We start from the raw sequence: 20,101 nt of genomic DNA, 5'->3' as shown, positions 1-20,101 counted from the left end.
CACATTTTAACAGTATGGTTTAAAAGATGCAATTCATTTTTGCATTAGCAGAGTATCTATCTAAAATCTCACTCTCAGCTAATAACTGTGATGCCTTCTCTCTAAAGAACTGGCCCTTTATCATCACAACCCCACCATTTTCCCACACAATACCCAGCCAAGCCCTCAGTTACTGCCTCTCTCTATGGCCTTAGCAACCCCCTACAAAACCCTCACTGGCCTTATCGATGCTATTGCGTGACCAGCGCCGAAAACCTGCAGGGTGTCCTTATCAATAGCGATGAGTCCACATAGCTCTTATCAATACTGCTCCACACTGGCAGTGTCCATACAAACCCTTATCAATAGCTCAGGCGCCTGGCCTGAACACTATAAAACAACCACTCCATCATTAAAGAAATAACTAACACTAATAGCAGCATGGCAGACAGTGAGAAATAAGAAGAGAAGAGAAGAGAAGAGAAGAGAAGAGAAGAGAAGAGAAGTCTGAAACAGATTATTTGCTTAGAAAAATAAAGACATCGGACAGATGTTAAGACCAATTTTCCAAAGTGATATCTGACAATGTATTTATTGTGCTTTAGAAGAGTTTAGGCAATGCTTGGCTACTGTACTAAAATGACTTATTGCAATGAAGAAATGCATTTTATTCATTTCATTGCATTTGTAACTTTCTATGAATTAAGTTACATTTCTCTGTAATGCTAATTGAGGTAGATTTTGTTTCAATTCCATGTTTAATAAATATTAATGTATCTATATCGGCATCAGAGCCTTACACTGACAACAATGTGCTAAACAACCTGGCAACACATCTATCATTTCAGAATTTGAGCTATAAGAACAGGCATACTAAACATCTAAGCATCAAAATCACAAATTGAAAGAGCACAACTTTCAAATCGCTACAGTTGCACTTTTATTTATATCTTACGTTATCAGCAACGTTGTATTAACAAGGCAAATTAAAACCAATAAGACAGAGCTTGTGAACCATCTGCAGTTGAGTTAGACCAATCAGAAGCAAACAAGTACTCATGTGCTGTGTACATCACAACAAAATCCTCACTAACTGACAATCTGGCATTCAGTGTTCAGCATTCAAGCCCCAACCCAGAACAAATGTATACACTGTTTATATTTATAGAAAATAAGCACAATTCAAATCACACTCGCAATGTTGGTCAGGAAAATCGCATTTTCTCCAAATCATTCAGCCCTGATATCCGCCAAAACAAACATGAAAACAACCTATTCAAATTCATATTAGCTACTTTTTAAAACTGTTATCTCACCAGTTTAAATGTTTCATCAGGCATCAATATAGTTCTTGACAGACACATAAAACCATTAGGAAAAACTGAGATCACAAGTCCATTTGTCAGCATTGTGGAGAGCTTAGTGGACAAACAGAATCCACCACACACTCCTGTCAGCATGACCACTCAACAACACACCAGTGAGAGGAAGGGAGAGAAATTAATTTTCCGCTGTAGCAAAAAAAAACTCACTTGTTACAAGCTTAGGCATGGGCCTGTACAATATGCTTATTCACATTTATATGGCTTTGTACTTACTGTAGTACATCCTTCAAACCAAGAAAACATGAAAAACAAATTTGATGACTACAATATTCCCACAAAAACACACTTCACTACGTGGTAATCTTAAAGAAAAACATTGACTTAAAGCATATTAATATAGCCTGCACAAACAACTCTACTCATTGGCTGAAAAAAGGAGTGGTTTAGCCAATGAGACAGCTCCTACTGTTCCTCAGCTACATGAACTACCCTATCAGGACTAATTGATTTTTAAAAAGACTATTGTTGATATCAAATGAGCAGATCACAGCGCAGCTATTGATTTTTTGACAAAGTACAACAGGAAATCTTTATCTGAGGCGCACTCCGACCCCGCACTAATAGGTGGGGTTTAACCTCTGCTGAATGACAAATCTTGCACATTCTAAAAGAAATGTGTGTGCGCGTGTTTCCATTCTCAAGAATACATTTGCAAAATGCAAAGCATGTTAAGTATAAACATCCAGCTCAAATTTAAAGAAGAGCTAGAGTATTTCTGCAGTCCAATATAACTCAACAGACTTATATGACTCACACACAATCAATTTAATTCAAGCATACCAACATGGGCCCACAAGCCACCCCCCCAACACAGACAACACACACACAAAACCACTTTAATTCAAGCATTCCCAGCCTCTGTGGGTCAAACCGTTCAGTTGAAAAAGATACAAATTTCTGGGATATGCATCTCATGCGCACCACAGCATCATTTCCATTTTGCCTTCTATTGCTGGGGAGAGATAAGACACCTGCATTGCCACTCATCAGATGCGCTTCAACAGAACTTTATCATTGACATTTACTACTGTTTACACAACTAATTTCTCTTAACTGTACTTCTGAACTTTTATCTGTCCAGCACAAGGCCTAGAAAAGAGCAGATGCCGAACATGCAGAACAGCCAATAAGATAAACGCAACACAAACACGTAAATGAAAGGAAGGACTGTGAGATGACGAGGTAGCTTTAGAAGTGTATGTCCGAGGAAAACAAATAAGAATTCTGCAATCTGCATTTCGCAATCTACATTCTGCACTTTCTGTCTGCTAAAGAGCAGGGAGGAAAGTAACTGAAAAAAGGAAGCAAGATGGACAGATCCTCAATACATCATTTACCATGAAAACAGCTGAATGCTCAAAATAAAATAAAGTATCTGTGCATTTTCAACAACTAAAGTCATGTGAAAAAAATAAGGCCTGGACTTAGTTAGTTTTCATTAACCCTTACCAACAGGGGGCGATATGAGTCAGTTGTCAGACAGGTCATGCTGATCACAGAGAGTTGACAAAATGAAGGTAACAAGAGGCCATTTAAGGTTACCTCATTAACACAGAGTTGTACTACCCTGCTTACTTGGTGCGGATTCAGTCATTTTTGGAATGTTGCTTTGTGTTTCTGCTGGAAAACTGAAGCATTTGTTAAAAAACATTCTTATGCAGGACAGCTTGGAGCAGGCAGTGTGGGCTCCAGGCTTCCTCTGGCTTTCTACGCAGAGTCAGAAAAACACTCGTGAATGTTGACTTGTCAGACCATATTACTTTTTCTAGATGCTCTGCAGTCCAAGTTCTGTAATTACCTCACCAGTTTACATTTCTCTTCATGCTGGATTCCAGTAAGTAAATTGTAGGCCTATCATAAATATCTCTGACAGCTTTGCAAAATATGCAGATGTTAGTTAACTCAGAGAATGTTAACATTGGTAACATTCTTTAAGGAAAAGCCATGCTCACACTCAGTTCTAACAGATAGATCTAACAGATAGAAGGGGTTATCATCTTAAAATCAATTACTCATATTTTCCTTCATCATTGATAGCTGATGTTTTGACAGACGATATCTCTGCAACATGCAGAAAATGCACACTTCCTGATGTTGGCTAACCAGAGGTGGCTTCTGGGTCAATGTTGTGAGGCTCGTTTTTTTGTTTCCACATCCATTACCTTCTTAAAAACATTAATGAAATATGGGATGTCAAAAAATGACTCAGACACAGCTCCCCACAAACGGCACATTATAAACAGCTAAATTAAATATGTTTAGAGAATTTTTGGCATAAAGCCAAGAACATGTAGGCGGTGTGACTCCTGAAACTGTAACCAAAAAAAAACGGAAAAAAGTTGGTTAATAGACAGACAACATCCTTGAAAAAAAAATCTTTACTGACTGGTTTGACATAATCATATATTATGCATTCTTTAAACAGGATTAAAAATACAAAGAAATTTTCTTTTTAAAATGCTATTATCTGAACAACTTTTATCAGCAAAATCAATTTCCCCAAAAGGTCAGCATTGTGTAATCAACATGCAGAAGGCTGTTCTGTTACTGTGTAACAAGAAAAACCATGAGTCTTTAAGAAATATCAGAAAATTTGACCTTTTTATGACACATCATGGTTCATTCAGGTTCCTATGTTATGACCTCAGGTTTCTATGGTATGACCATGTTTCTATAGTATGACCAAGAAAAGTATAAAAGTTTATCATTTTTTATCATTACTTGAAAAATATGTTTGAAAAGCACTCAATGCAAAACCCCTTATATAAGAGGCATATATTAGATGTTAACTGTTATGATTTCATAATGTCGGATGATAATTAGAGGTTTTAGGGTCTTACTATTCTTACATATTTAATATCACCCTAAAATTAAAAGTTATCATTCACTTTAAAACGAAATGGCTCATTTCAGATTCATCTGATACATATGGCTTCACAAGGTTGATTCTATTATAAGTGTTTAACTTAGAATTATGGTAACATTGTCTTATAGTGTCACTACAAACACAAGTACAGTTTACAAATTATTTATGTACTACAGTCTGTGAAATAAAATGTGATTTTATTTTCATTTCTAATGGCTGGGATCTTTGACTGCTATTCTAAAACAGTCTGACTGTTCAGAAACTTAACAAAGCCTAAACAATAGGTTTGCTTTCAACCAAGACTTTATATGCACAAATGTAAAATGTCACATTAGAATCACACGTGTCGGAGATGTTTGTAGATTTTTGATGGCTTAGTCCAAGAAAACATGACTACCAAAAGCCCAGAATATACTAGTCATACATACTAGTCACATCACACAACATTATTGCAATCTACTGTCTTATCAACATAGTGGTGCACACACTACGCAATCAAGCACAATCTTTCACTTGACCTGGAGGGATTCCTGAAGTGATCGTGAACTGTCTATCGTCACTTTGTCAAACTGGAGCCTGAGCAACTTGCTATTGTGGTAGGTTCTGCACTTATTAGTGCTGAACGAAGAAAGAAGTGACTCTTGTAACAGTTTTTGGACGTCAAACGATCATTCGGGCTCTTGTCAGAGCAATACAAGCCTCTATCCTCCAGGCTTTTGCGATGACTGTTGTGCACTTGTCCCCAAGAGCTTTCTTACATAAACACGTTAGCCATTTGCTCATTGCTCACTATTCTTTCTACTTGCGATACATGTGCTCACATTACAAAAACATTTTGTCTTGATAACCTGGCTAAAATCCATCACCATAAGTATTTTATCTCCGATCCTCCCACCCGTTCACAATTTTACTGCTGATTACGGTTATTTTATATATGGTTAACTGAGCATGCAAATTTTGCTACCAGCACATCCTAACGTTGAAACTCTTCCATGTTATACTTACTGTAGAGTATGAATTTGTTCACACCGAACAAGTTTAAACGTTAAATTGAGCGATTTGAAGCTCAACACAGCAGTTAAGAGCAACGTAAAATTGTATAACAGGTTTTAGATGGTGTAACCAAAACTTCATCTCATGTGTATATACACACACACTTTACAAAACTTTTACAAAACTTAATTATTAGTGTAGATAAAATGGAATTCATTAACTAATATTTGCTCTAGACAAAATGATTAATATGTACTTTCACATACATTTAATGTGCATGAAAATCACAATTTTAGACATTAACATGAACACAAAAAATGACATTGATGCAACTCTAGCACATGCATTTTCAGTCTTCTGACCAATTTGAAACCCTTGTTTGTCTTTGAGCCATTTGCATTGTTTGTAAACTAACCCTACTGGGCCTTTCTGTTTCAAACCACAACTTATTCTGCCTGTCAAAAGTTTGGGGACAGTTTTAAAAACTGTTTTTAGCATGACTGAGCGTGTGTTCTTTGTTAACTTGCTACTTAACATATTAAAGACTAACCACATTTATTCTGAAATCAGATTCACGCGTTTAAATATTTGTGGTGATATATGTGATGATGCTATATTGGGAATAATTCCAAACACTATTTTTTATATATTTCCTATTTCACACTCATCAACACTGAAGTTGATGTTGACGGTTTAAGCTGTTAAGAGACCTTTAGGCCAAAATATTTAACATCTATGCTTTTAATAATCAAATGGAAAAATCAGTATTTAGGTTGGATGAATACGAAGCTGAGTTTTCACCACAGCTATTTTGTAGAATATATTTTTTTTATATGATAGCAATTTTACGTTAACAAAATCTCTATCTGTATTTGAGCTCATTTAGAAGTATAATTCAAAAGACAAGGTGCTTCCAAACTGTTAAGATACAAAGTGGGCATTCTCTATACAGAAAATCACAAAGAAACACTTTAAAAACAGCCTGAACCACAGAACAGAAAACTGGTCTGTTCCTGAGTTTGAGTCTAGATGCACAGGACAGACACACAGCAGGTTATACTACATACTGTATGCATGATGCTGAGCTGAGCTCATAGTGTTTCTCCAAAAACATAATTATGAAACTGACTGTGTAGACCATTCCAGTTGTGCTTGTGTGCATGTGTGTGCGCTAACTCTCTCTCTCTCTCTTTCTCTCTCTCTCTCTACTGTTACCCTTTCATAAATTGAAAGTGGAGACCTTCCAGAAACTCCTCCTGATAATCACACATAAATTAATTAGAAAATGTTTCTTGACATTCTCGCTGCATAGACAGGGTAAAAAGACTCCGGCAAAGCCACAAAATTAATTGTACGGTATGTGACTTCGATAATTAATTCAATAATTATTTCATGTCTACTTTAGCAACTCCTTCTGGCTTTAAATAGGACATTTTAATGATAGCAGCAAGTGAATTTACAATTTGTAGGAAAAAATGGGAAAAATGTCCCTCTGAAGCTATAGTTCTATAGTTATAATAATGTGGTTTAAGAATTCAGTAAATATTGATATATTGATATGACTAATCAATATAAGTGCTAATGTAAAATGCTATATATATGAGTAATCTTTAAAAGAAGATGAGAAAAAATACAATATAGAAAATATTTCAAATAAAAAGAAACACATTTCACAACATTAAGAATTAATGTACAAAGACATTGCATTTGAGGTGAAGCTATAACTCGTTATATGTTATCACTGTAAAAAAAACAACAGAAAATAAACAATACACTTTATACAATGCTCCCCCAGAACTACATGTTGATCTAAGTGTTGGTTCAGCAACATCATTCAGCACATCAGTTAGGAACTCTCCCGCACACACCCCTACATACTGACACACACATATTATGCTTCCAAGAGGAAAACAAACTGTGAAGAAAGACAGCCTGGGGCTAAAACGTTTGCACCTCATTTCCTCTGCACTTAAAGCACCTCTGTCACACTGATGGACCGTTCTCAGCCTCTTCTAGCATGTTTCTTATATTGCCTGAATGGTTAATTGACATAAATATCTGCTGATGTGTTGTTGTACTACTGGTCTCACATTAGGGATGTAACGATGCACGCATTTCACAATACTATGTGTATTCTGTTGTTGTTGTTTTTTTACAATTTTGATGCAGAAGTAAAAACAAAATGCCACCATTCATTTTGCTTTTATTAAGTCCACCTAGGACTTAGGCCAAAACAAGACTGCAGCACAATTAACAAACAAGTCATTTTCTTAGAAGACTAAATTTAGATACAAAAGTGGTTTAATTTTCAGCACAGAATTTTTTCCTAATTCATGTTTCTTGTAGCAATATGACAGGTTGTTTTTAATAGAACAGTGTAAAGGCCAATACCCTCAATGTGCCACGTAGTGTTGCATAGCAAATACAATGACAGCGCACCTATACCACATAGAATGCGTTGCATAGAGTGCCAAAAACATCAAGCTCAAGATAATTTCTTAAAAAACAGAATTCATGAATTTATCACAGATGTTATGACACAAAAAAGACTACGCTAGTAATGCTAGCTAAGGTAACATACCATTACCACTGGTCTGTTTATCTAAAAGACTGACTGCTTCTTCAGTGAGAATTTCAAGCCATCTACTACAGCTTTTTCTGCTCTTGTTCTGGGCCGAATTTAATGCGATAACAGTCATCAAGCGCTGGTGTGTACACCTTTATTGAAAAGTAAGGATTTGAATTTTTGGATGTCCAGTGTGTGGTGGCCTTTAAGCACTCCAATCTGGATCAGTGTGTATATAAATATTCTTATAGCACAAAATATAACTGTATTTGATTCACAGCACACACTGTATCGCAATTCCTGAAGCAATAAAAAAACAAACATTAACATGCACAGCAGTCAAGTCTCTAGGTTTATCCATGAGACTCACGGTTGTCTCGGCAGAGAATGTAAATCTCACATTCTGAAAATAAAGGCTGTCTCACAAAATTGTGGTGCCTCACGCAGAAGTATTGCAAATGTATTATATAGCCCAACGCTGCACTTGCATTACATTGCCCAACGTTACTGATCAATACAGCCACCTCACATTAAATAACAGAGTACTGATTTCGCTCATAGTTATTTTTTATCAAATTCTACAGGTCTTCCATGACTATATATGTCATGACACCCATTCAACTGAGGGGGTGTATTTTCACAGTACACATCACAATATTTTCTTTTCTGAGGTTTGATAAGGTATACCAGACACAATGCAACAGTAGCGCCAAACTGAATCACAAACTATGCATGCAATCACTTTTATTCAACATTTCACATACCGTGCTGCACTATATCCAATTAAACAGGACTAATTATGTTCTCTCTGTATTGAAACATGCAGTTAGTCAGTGTTCTGTAAGTACTGGTGATATCCACAGCATGCTCAGAAAAGTGTACTGTGGTGTAATTTATCATGGTAATGATAAAATACTGCTGTACTGCCCACCTCTACCAACCAACTTTTTACTACCAGTTTCTTTGGTTGGGCCACTTCTCGAGACTGATTGCTGTGTCTGCTGCACACGTACACACACACAGAGTGGGAAGCTGGTGGAGGAGAGATAGAAGGCTGCAGGGAGGAAAGACAAACCGAAACATGGAGCAGGAAGGGACAGGAAGTGGCAGGAAAGCTCCAGGCATCTGATAGGGCCGCAATCGAAGTGGCGGTGTCCCGCCTGCCGCCACTAGCGTCCAGGCCACATGGTGCAGCCAGGCCGATAGCGGTGGGACAGCAGTGAGAAATGCCGCTCTAGATTACACCCCCACACCTCTCAATCATCAGCACGGCGAGAGAGTGACACGGAGAGAGAGAGCATTGAGGGATAAGAGCAGGGTATCTCCTACATTAAACACATAACTTTCCTACACAGTCAATCATTGTGCGGACAACCTATATACTGTATACAAACACACAAACGAACCCTCACACTCACACAAATCCACTCGCAGAGATATCGGCAAGCACTCGCTGCACTTCCTGTGACATATATTAAACTGTCGTTACACTTTACTTTCAACCACACTCATCCCACAGCCAACCGCACCACACTACAGTGCAGGTGTGTGGAACACAAGCCAAAAAAAAGGCGAATAACCATGCACTCATACGAAAAACATTATCTGAACTTTAGAGCAATTACAAACAGGGAGACCTGTATGCTTTCAGATGACAATTCTTAGATCATTAAAATAGTTAAAAAAAGAGCATAATAGAGCAAGATGTATAGCACCAATATTTTTCTGCAATGTCCCACTGTTCATTATGATATTTATTCAAATAGTTAATAAAATGCTCTGAATTAAAAGCAGCCTTGTGGAGTAACTACAACAGTGATTTTTTTTAATCACTAATAAATTCACATTCAAAGGTTTGGAATCATTAGTCATATTAGTAACCGCTGTTATTTTATTCAACAAAATACAGTGTATGTTGGAATACCACGTTAGTCATCAGAAAGTATTTTCAGACATTTTATTCAATATGTGGTAACTATCTACAGTAATTTTCCATTTCCATTTGACCATTACTTTTCAGATATAAGGCATTCTGGATGTTAAAGCTTGCTATACAGCTCAGTCACTAAGGGCTCATCTACAGCTCTGTTTATCATTCTTAACATATCTAAAATTTCTGTATTTTCAAGTATTTTCGAGTATCATCATATTACAATCACTTTATACATGTACAAATAAAAAAACAGGGAATGTAAAACCGCTACAGTAAAAAGCAAGCTGCAGTCACACTTCTAAGATACATTATGTAGCTGCATGAAGTCTTTTTTTTTCTTTGTTTTACACATCGGGTAGAGTGCCACAAGCACAAACATGTTTGGAACATTCCTATAACCTGATCTGAAAAACATGCCAGTGAAAACAACAGAAAATAATAATTACGAAGAGAATAATAATTAATAATGGATATTGTTAAATAATTAGAAGAACATGTTTTGGTTTGTATTTAGTATTTGCCAGTATGAATTATGATCAGACTTTAAATGAAAGTTAAAATAAAGCTAGTAAAATTAAGAATCTAGTTTTAACTATCAGCAACAGCAGCTCGAAGTTTGTATCAGCTACCATGGACTCACTTCTCACAGTGCACTAAGCTGGCCATATTATTCCTCTAAGTTAAGGAGAATTGAACAAGATCATGAATAACCAATTTTCCACTGATTTAGTTTTACAGGTCTGTGCTATGGAGGAGAAAAAAACAATGTGCTGCGACTTCTTGCTCTATCTGGAGCAGTTAGAGAAGACTGAGGTGCTTCTGGTAACTGCTGCAGAAGCATCTCAGAATGATGTCATTCTAACACCATCATGCAAAGTTCTCTCACATCTATTCATTCTCAGTTGATAAAGCAGCGCTTATTAAACATTGTGGTAAACTGTTCCAGTATAACTGCTACAGTACATACACTGTGCACCACTGCGGCACTTTATTTCACCCATAACTGATCTGAAATTTACTTCTGAAACAACAGCATGATTATAAGACAAGAGAAAGGAGAGAGTGCTTATCATAGAAATGAACATACAACTCCTAGAGAAGGGGGGGGAGAAAAAATAAGAAAGGAGATGGAGAGAGAGAAAGAGAGGGAGAGGGGGAGAAAGACAGACAGAAAGAAAATAAAAATGAGAAAGACAGAAGAAGAGAAAAGAGCAAGAAAGCAGAGAGAGAAAGAAAGAAACAGGGAGAGGTGAAAGACAAAATGGAGAAAGAGAAAGTGAAGAGAAAAAGGAGAGAGAGAAACAAATGAAGAGAAAGAGAAAAAGGGAAGAGAGAAAGAGAGAAGAGAGATAAAGGAAGAAAGAAAAACAAGAGAGCGAGTGAGAGAGGGAAAGGGAGAGCGAGAGAAATATTGTGCTGTAGATGGACGGGACTCAGTGGGGTGAGAGGTGGGTTTTGGGGTAACACAGAGGTGTCACAGAGGTGGTGTGTGTACGCAAAGGGCAGGAGGAGCTGGGTGGGAGAGGATAGAGGAGAAAGGAGAGAGGAGAGAGGGATGGGGGGGGACGAGAGTTAACGGTCTGACGCTGAGCCGGCTCTGCTGAAGCCCAGATAACAGCTCCGTCTGAGCCCCTCACACACCGCCGCACAACCACAGCCACATCTCAGGAAGAAATAAAGACAGATTGCAGAAAAGCAGATGATAAACGCAACAACTAACTGAAAACCATCAACTTCCCACAGCGCTGCCATGGAACATTAGTGCTGTCATTTTAAAAACATGTTTCTGCTGCCAAGACACATTCCCTCCCACGCACCCATTAAAAAGACAGAGGAAAAAAAAAGTACTGTTAACTTGCCTGCACTCACTTTTTTTCCCTTTCCCACCTACCTCAACTGATCTCTGATCTACCACACTTGCCTTTCACAAAAGACGGAAATCATGCCACCACGTTAATCATCTCTCTCTCTCTCTCCCTCTCTCGTTGTGTTCTATGGACAAAAGTAACAAACATGGAAGGAGAACTGACACGATGGTAGCTTTTAAAAGAATATTCTAGAATTTTAACTCTTTTAACTGTTAACCTGTGAGCCCAGAGGCATTATTTGCAGTAAAAACAACCACAAACAAAAAAAACTTTGCTCAGAAAAACAAAATAGAAATGAAAATGACCAGAAGTTGTGATTACCTTATTTATTAGACATAAAAAGAAAAGTATTAATTTTAAAGATAATTTACTGCTTTCTGGAGTCTTGTCTGCATAGCTGGCCACCTCTGCTGAAGCTCTTCTATAGGCACACATATTCCAAACTACTACAGAAGCAGTATGGGTCCATACACCATGTCTGCTCCCACGCACTGAAACCTCACTCTCACCAAACAAATGTGATGTTTCGGGCAGGGTTCGCCAGCACAAGTCCCATTAAATTACCAAGTGCATTGTGCTTTCTTCCAACTGCGCTCGACATGTTTTCACTCTTCCTCTCGCTGTGAAAGTGAAGTCAGGTACTGCTTTATAAAAGCACATTTGACTGAATTTACTCAACAAGTGGTCCTTGGACAAGTGGACATTTCTGCCAATTGAATAGCACTGCCAGCAGGATGGAGAGGTAGACTACAGAAGTGTTGGTTGGTTGTACTCAATGCATCATCCACATTTCAAGCAAGTCAATAATGCTGCGGATGGGACATTGGACCAGACTACAGAAGTGTGTTTTTTTTTCCAATTGTGGTTTTATTCAGATATGCGCATACATAACAAAAAACACTTTTACCGACAAGGAAGGAAGTTTAAGTGTCGATTCTGATAAATCAGAAAAATGCTGAATATCAGCTCCGATTATTGGTTGGGCCGATAATCGGTTGACCCCTGGTGTAGAGTCCTTTAGTTCCTCATTCATATAACTTGCTTCAGTTTCATAGTTACCAAGCTACTTACAGAACTTACCAAATAACTTAGAACCTAACAAAGAATAAGTCTTAAGAATAATAATGGGATAATGCATTTATTTTTCTACATTATTTGACCACAGCAGCTGCTCTTCACAATGGGTACACATTTCATGAAGAACAATAGAAATGGCCCAAAATAACCTGGAGTACAATCGTGTTGAGAATTTTTGCCTTTTCCTGTAAAGTTACCGTTTTGGAGATATATGTTTATACACGTTTATACAACATATATTTCTTAAATTATCTTAAACATAATCATATATACTCCTGTGGGTGTTTTGCTGTAACCATTGAAATCAATATCTACTTGCTACTTGATGCCAAACAAAACATGTCATTCAAGTCATCACTCTCAACCACAAATCTACATCTAAATGAATCAAGGAAGCTTGTTTTTCATTTCATATGCAAATCCTTCTCTAAAAAACTGACTTTGGACAAATGTCACCATGAGTGAAAGTGATAGCAATCTAAATTTGAATAACGCATCCTCAAGCAGGTGTCTCCCAATTATAATAACGTTTTGTCACAAATCTGTCTTCTGTAATGATAATAATTGGGGACCAAAAAAGTGAGTAATTATATCTGCTTCACAAAAAAGGCACATTCAAAATGCTACTATCACTCTATTCGCAGCTCTTAAAAGAACAATAGCGCCATCAAACCCGGTGACTACAGAGAGAGCTAAACACAGCAAACACGAGGAAAAAGATCTTTGCCACTCGTGTCCTTGAACTGAGAAGGATGGGCAGATGGAAATAACCTGAGGTAGGAAGCCTTTGAATTGACTTTGAAATGTGGAGCAGAATTGGACATTGTATCCACACACACAGCGCGGAGATCAGAGACTCAGCGATTCCACAGAGAAACAATAGAGACAGGAGGAAGACTGAACGACACTTCAGCGCATTCTGCTTCTTCACTCGGGTGTTGTAGACTGTGTCAGATAAAAGCTACACCCTGCTCTCCCTATTGTCTCCCTGAGAACAATACAAATATGTTCATTAAACACTTACTGGGGTGCAATTACTACCCATGAGGTAAACTGAAAGGAGAATGATTAACAAATCACTTGATTGCACAGATATTTTGGAATTTTCTTGTTGACTTCATTTGTATCGAAAACAATCAACAAAAAACTCTGCTTAGAAAAAGTCTTTAATAGGAATGCACACTACACTAAAGGTGCGCTGATCATGAATTTTTACAGCCGATTCCAATTCCAATTTCTTACAGTAAAATTGGCCGATGGCTTATTTTTTGGATGATATTTATTAGTTTTTCGTTTTTTTTTCAAATATCTGAAACTTACACTGTATGGGCTAAGTGAGCACAAGAAATAAACATTTTAACAAAAAAAAAGGTGTAGGTGTAGCAACAGCATTCAGATACAGTGCGTTGTTTACATTATATTTACATCTTAAAATTGCAAAACAGATTGGCCAAAACCAAACAGCAAATTGATCAACTGTTGACTGTTGTTTTGAGCAAAAACGTTCAAATCTGATCTTGGCTGATTCGGACCGTGCACCCCTAACCCATAAAGAATACCTTTACTCCCTGCCCTACAAGCCTCTGTGGGATTCTACAGAGGAGCTTATGTGGTCCAGCTGCAAATGATTGGCCGGCTCGTCTACCTGATGTTTTCCCATAAACAAATATTTCCTTTTTTGCACTGTGAGAGATTAGAAAAAGGCGGAAAAATACTCATTATAAATTTACAATGAAAAGTCATTATATAGCACCAACTGACCAATGTGCTTGGCTTCAAATTCGGTTTCAGGATTTTCATTTGCTAGGCGTTGCTTTCCCCACTCTCCTTTTTTCACTCCTTTTCTACCCCTCTCTCCCCCTCCTCCCCTCGCTCTCTCTGCACTGTGCTGATATGTTTTTAATTTGCCGGAGCTCAGGACTCTTCAGGAGGCCTATGCAGATTTGCCTGCGTCTCTGCTGACAGTGGCAAACCTGGCCCGCACCTCACCACCTATCAGCCCGCCTCCAGCCCACTCATCAATGCCACCTCCAGCTCCCCCAAATAAATTATCAGCATTTAAATGCCATTGATAATATGCATATACTGCTTCCCTCGATCCGCTATAATTAAATATGATAAAACCCCACCACGCAGAGTAAATAAGAATAATCATTATTATCGTCACATTATGATGTTTTATTGCCGTAATTTGAAAAGCTGGTGTGGATAAAGAAGTATGTGTGTGTGCTTCAGTGTGTGTTTGTGTGTGTAGGGGTGGGGTGCGTGGTGGCTTGCTGGTCTGGCACAAGTGTTGAATGCTCAGCTAGTTTAGTTCAGGGTCTCTAGTTCTACCCAGAGAGTGAGAGAGAGAGAGAGAGAGAGAGAGAGAGAGAGAGAGAGAGCAGGAGGCCAGAGCGACAGTCAGGCAGCTAGAAGGGATTACTGTGATGGCCATTTGCATATCAGGAATTTTAAGCACAGAGGAAAATATCAAACCCTCCAGCCAGCAAGGTCATTCTGAAGATAATTTTTTTTCTTCATAATTTATTTTGCATATCATGCGGCAGGACACGTTATAGATTAAAAAGCCGCTCCGCCATATCAACCCATTCCTGACACTTGAGCCTAGCCACCGCCTATCATTCCATTTAATACAACCCCACCCTAATAAGAAACATTTCTGAAAAGATACAGCACCAGTTAACCAAACGCATAAGCAATCAACAGCGGTGCTGATTAAGAGCGTTACCAATTAAGAGATGCTGACTTCTCGGAACTGAGAGATCCCCCAACAGATTAAGCCAGGAAAGCAATGCGTTTGGTCACTGTCGTCAATCTAATACAACGCTTCATTTAATATATCATATTTATTAATGAGCTTTTATGCATTTTATCCCTGCTGCTTGTATTTTCTCAGAATCAGAATGTGCCTATCAACAACTACGATCATGGAAAAGCTAATTTTCCTCACTTTTCTGACATAAAAGAATTTGATGTATGTAAATTTTGTTGAAGTTTCAAAGCATAATGTTCAGACCTCAGTCACATGCAGTGTATTTCTGTAAACTAAATGGAAAAATCTGCATATTTAAAAGTTACTGTTTTCGCGATGCTTTTATATAAATCCGGCTTCTCAGCCTACAGCAGTTTAGCCCCACCCATTCATGCTAAAATTATAAGGAGTGTTTTAGCCCAGGCTGCTTTTAGAATGAGGTGTAACACAGGGCAGCCAATCAGAAGTAAAGGTGATTCACATATATAACTTGAAGGTACAGTAAGAAAACAGCCTGTTTAATTCTATAAAAGAGAATAAATACAATCTGGAAAATGATCATGTAACTATAAATTATGACTGTTTTTGGTACATCACATAAGTTGATTGCTAGAAAAAACTAAATATAAGAAAAATGTAGGCTATGAGCCTTTTAACACTGGCATATAGACTGGTCAAAATAAAAGTGAAAATAATTATTCTCCTTATAAGTAAACTCTCTGTAACACACATCTAATCACAAATCTATAATAGCTGTAATTGTAAGTTGATGTTTTTGGACGAACTTGTCTTACACAAACCACCTCAACTGTTGTTAGAAGCTTTATATTCAAATTCGTTAATAACAGAAGAATTACCTAAAACAATTAAACAGTTAAAATTAACTCCACTAGTATCTCTACAGACAAGACTACATTTTAAAAACCAAAACATCTGCAGTGGTTTTGGTCAGCACTGTATCTTCTACAAAGACATAACTGTCATGATTATCAACAGAAGAAATAAAGAGTGAAATCAAGGACAAACACCTGCCTCAAACAGCCCGGACAAACGTCTTTAGAGAGCAAGGGCAGTAAAGGGAGGGAGTCATGTGGGGTTAAATGAGGGAGGAGAGCGACAGAACGCATGAAAACTGAGAAAGAACGGATATGCCTCACAAATGAGGCAAAATATGACAAAAAAAAGAAGAGCAAAGGAAGGAATGGCAGGAAATAGTAAGACAATGTAAGGCTATAAAGGAGGGCTGCACTGGCACTGGACCTGCACTCACATTGCTTGGCTTTGGAGGTCAGGCGAAGCTGTGGTCCAGCAGGAAGTGACCTCATTGGATCAGACCAGATCTTTCCTATGCGGGTCTCAAAACCAGAACACCTCGAAATGACAGTGAGAGATGAGGGGAGGGCTAGCGTGGGTCGATAACGCACTTTTCCACGCGCCTGAATGTTGTGGGAAAAGGCTGATAGAGAGCAAAGCAGTGTATGAACAAGCGCGCGTCCACTGCCTGACATTCAGGAAAACAGAAAAAACAAGAAGGAAAGAGTGTATGCCTGCATGGGGGTGGGGGGATGTTGGTGATGGAGAGACTGGTGTTGAGGGGGCTTGGAAGTGAGGGGGGGGTTGGGTCGTGACGATAAGAGAAAAATTCAGACCGGTCAAAGTTTCCCTTTTGCCAATCGTGCTCCTGATAAAGGCAGCGTCTGCTCCAGTAGTGATAGAAGGGCTATCTCTCTCCTGCTCCCCCTCTCTCTCCCTCTCCCTCACTCTCTCTCTCTCCCTCTCCCTCTCTCTCGGCAGTAAGTTTGTGAGGAGGGAAAAAAAAAAGCCTATCTCACTCCCATCACCAGCACTGCCATCAAGCAGCAACCACACAGCAATTAATATCGTTCCAATTACTGTTAAAAGGACAGGCTGGGACACTGTGATAATAAACACATCCTCAATTTGAAGAATTAAACATACACATACGCACACACATTCTAAAGAAAGATTTAAAAAATAGAACAAAATGAAACTTAACAATTTCACAGCCAAACTTACCAAAAAATATGCAGTCATTGATAATTATGTATAAGTAACCATCACATATAAAAGGGTCTAATCTCTTCTTTGTTGATGAAATCAAATTCTCTGAATTATTCAGACAATCCTAACCAGGCCGTCTTCATACAAAACTGTGTTTGACAGGGCTCACACTGAAAACAACAACAATGTCAATCTTAAACACACAGGGGAATCCTGTTTTGAAGCTGAACACACATGCATATGCTAACAGTATGATTTCCATGTAGGCCCAATCACCATTAGAGGCTGAAAGGGAATTTAAACTCAGGGCAGAAGGGACAACAAAGCAATCAGGGGCATTTGGACCATGCCTTTATGATGATATTCTGTTTGCCTAAGTTATCTTGCTCTGAATCAAGTGCATGTTGTTTAGAGGGATACAACTCCCATCTCTATTTCTTACTCAGTCTATTAGAAAATGAAATGATTTCATGAACTGTAATCTTGTGGGTTATGCTGAGTCATTTGACACAATCATTCTGTTACACACTGGACAGTTAAGCCTGTATATAGTTTTCTCTCATTGCAGTCATTTGTGTTTAAAATGCAAACTGCAAATTACAGATAACACATACTTAAGTTTTCCTGCCTAAAATGATGCTTAAATTTTTTTAAACTTGACGTGTCTGAGACATACCAAAATAAAATAGCGTTAAATATTACTTTTACTTGTTTTGCCTACTGGTTCTAATAGTTAACATGATTATAAGGTAAAACAAAGCAGAGTACTGTGCAAAGGTCAGAGATCACTCTTCATTTATTTAATGTCAAACGGCCAGCAAAACAGCCATTCAGTACAAGTTATTCATTTATCAATATATATTTCTAAGGAGATTAGAAATAAAACCACCCAAACTGTCACCATCAGAAAAACAGTACTTAAAGCTTTCATCTTTGAGAGAGAGGACAAAATCAAGCTCCGTTCTGTTTCTGTCCATCCTTCCACGGTGAGAAGACAACTCAGTGCTCTTTGTATTAAGGATGCGTATCTCTCAAGAAGCCAGTACTTAGAAAAGAAAATACACAAGCACACAAAAACCCCAAGAAAATCTCACTTCTGTGAGAAGCAGAAAATGCAACCAGACTGAACTTTGGAGGTGTGGAAAAATATCCCTGCAGATTTTTTTTTAATACTGAAAGTCTCCTGAAAGAATGGAATCTGTAATAAAGGCAAAGCGTGGACACATTAAATACTGAAACATTATATTTAGTTGTTCTGTGTAATTTTCCTTTACATGAATGTTTTTCTCCCCTGATGTTAAAAAATTGAATAAACTGAATGAAAATCTCAGTGACTAAAATCTAAATAAATAAATGGTGGTCTCTGTCTTTTGCACAGTGCTGTACGCCATAAAGTTTCACATTATTTAGAAAATAATAAACACACTGAAAAAGGAGGGATTACTTTATGACTCCTTGTCTATGACTACAGCAGGACCTTTCTAAGGATACTGTACAGTGTGAGTCACTCATCATTCACCAGGCCATAAAACAGAGACAGGTTTAAGTAAACCGGTGGCGACACTGACCTGGCCCATTCCAGTTTGGCTCCACTTCCTCGTCCTCTTCCATCTGCTCTTCTTCCTCACTGCTGCGCTTCCGCCCCTTCTCATCTTCCTCACCAGTGTCTGGCGTGCCTGGAGACTTGTGTGTTGTCGGTTCTGTTAGAAACAGAGGAAGAGGAGTTGAAAGGAAAAGTTCTGTCAAAAAAATACAACAGCAACAAATGATGAATGACCACCATGAAAATCATATCATCCTAACTGGTGGTTAAAGGTTTCGATTCACTCTTAGCCACATTAGCATGGTTAGTCAAGAACGGGGAGACAAGTTTATCCCCTTAAACCCAAAGGGCCAATATGCAAGCCTATCTATCAATTCCTCAGTTTTCACGTAAGTACATAAACTATATACTAGTCTTATAATAGTTACTGAATAATATGTGTTATGTTTAACCCTTTCATGTTCAACAACTAGATTTAAGGAAAAATGCCATAGAACTTGTTTTGATTGCTCTAAAGTGATGAAATTTTCATATTTTTTATTCGCAAAACGAACAAGGATTTTGCAATTTACTGTCCTATGTAGCCAAAAGACTGGACAATTAAATTTAATATCATAATGATTTTACGTTTTAGCCATGTTAGGTTTGATCAATAAGGAAATAAAAAAAAAATCTTCAGAAAAAAGCTCAAAAATCATATGGACCAAAGGAAATTAAATATTACAGATATGAGAACAATATGCTATAAAAGGCCTACCACTGAATATTAAAGGATGAGCAGTTTAGCCTATTTTTAGCCTAGTTGTGATAGGTTGTCAGCCCCTCAGTTTAAACAAAACTGCATTTTTACTTTATCCATCAACAATCTTGGTTGTCCAGTGGCCTGGTGTAATAATACAGAATTTAATTATTACAAGGTGGCCATATGTGTGCATTTATCAAGTATTTTACAATGACTCTAAAAACGACTCAGCCAATCAGATTTTAGGACCTGGAACTGCCAGTTTTATAACTAAGTTATAGTACGCCTGAGTAAATTATAGATTTGAAGCCGTCCGAGAGGAAATCTCCGAATTCATTTACAATTAGTGTTATAAGAGTATATGTGTGTATA

General features: G+C 37.8%; 1 protein-coding gene across 2 annotated transcripts in view; it reads right to left on the bottom strand.

Moving 5' to 3' along the window:
* Positions 1 to 20,101, bottom strand: part of zfpm1 (zinc finger protein, FOG family member 1) — an 88,653-nt gene that overhangs the window by 21,654 nt on the left and 46,898 nt on the right. For both annotated transcript variants that reach the window (XM_036585667.1, XM_036585669.1), the window contains exon 3: positions 19,013 to 19,144. In XM_036585667.1, the coding sequence (XP_036441560.1) occupies positions 19,013 to 19,144 (132 nt within the window). The remainder of the gene's footprint in view (positions 1 to 19,012; positions 19,145 to 20,101) is intronic.

Source organism: Colossoma macropomum, unplaced genomic scaffold (assembly GCF_904425465.1).
Source record: "Colossoma macropomum unplaced genomic scaffold, Colossoma_macropomum, whole genome shotgun sequence".
In the NCBI taxonomy this organism is placed as follows: Eukaryota; Metazoa; Chordata; class Actinopteri; order Characiformes; family Serrasalmidae; genus Colossoma; species Colossoma macropomum.
Note: the sequence above shows the minus strand (reverse complement) of the source record. Positions and strands in the feature narration are given on the sequence as shown.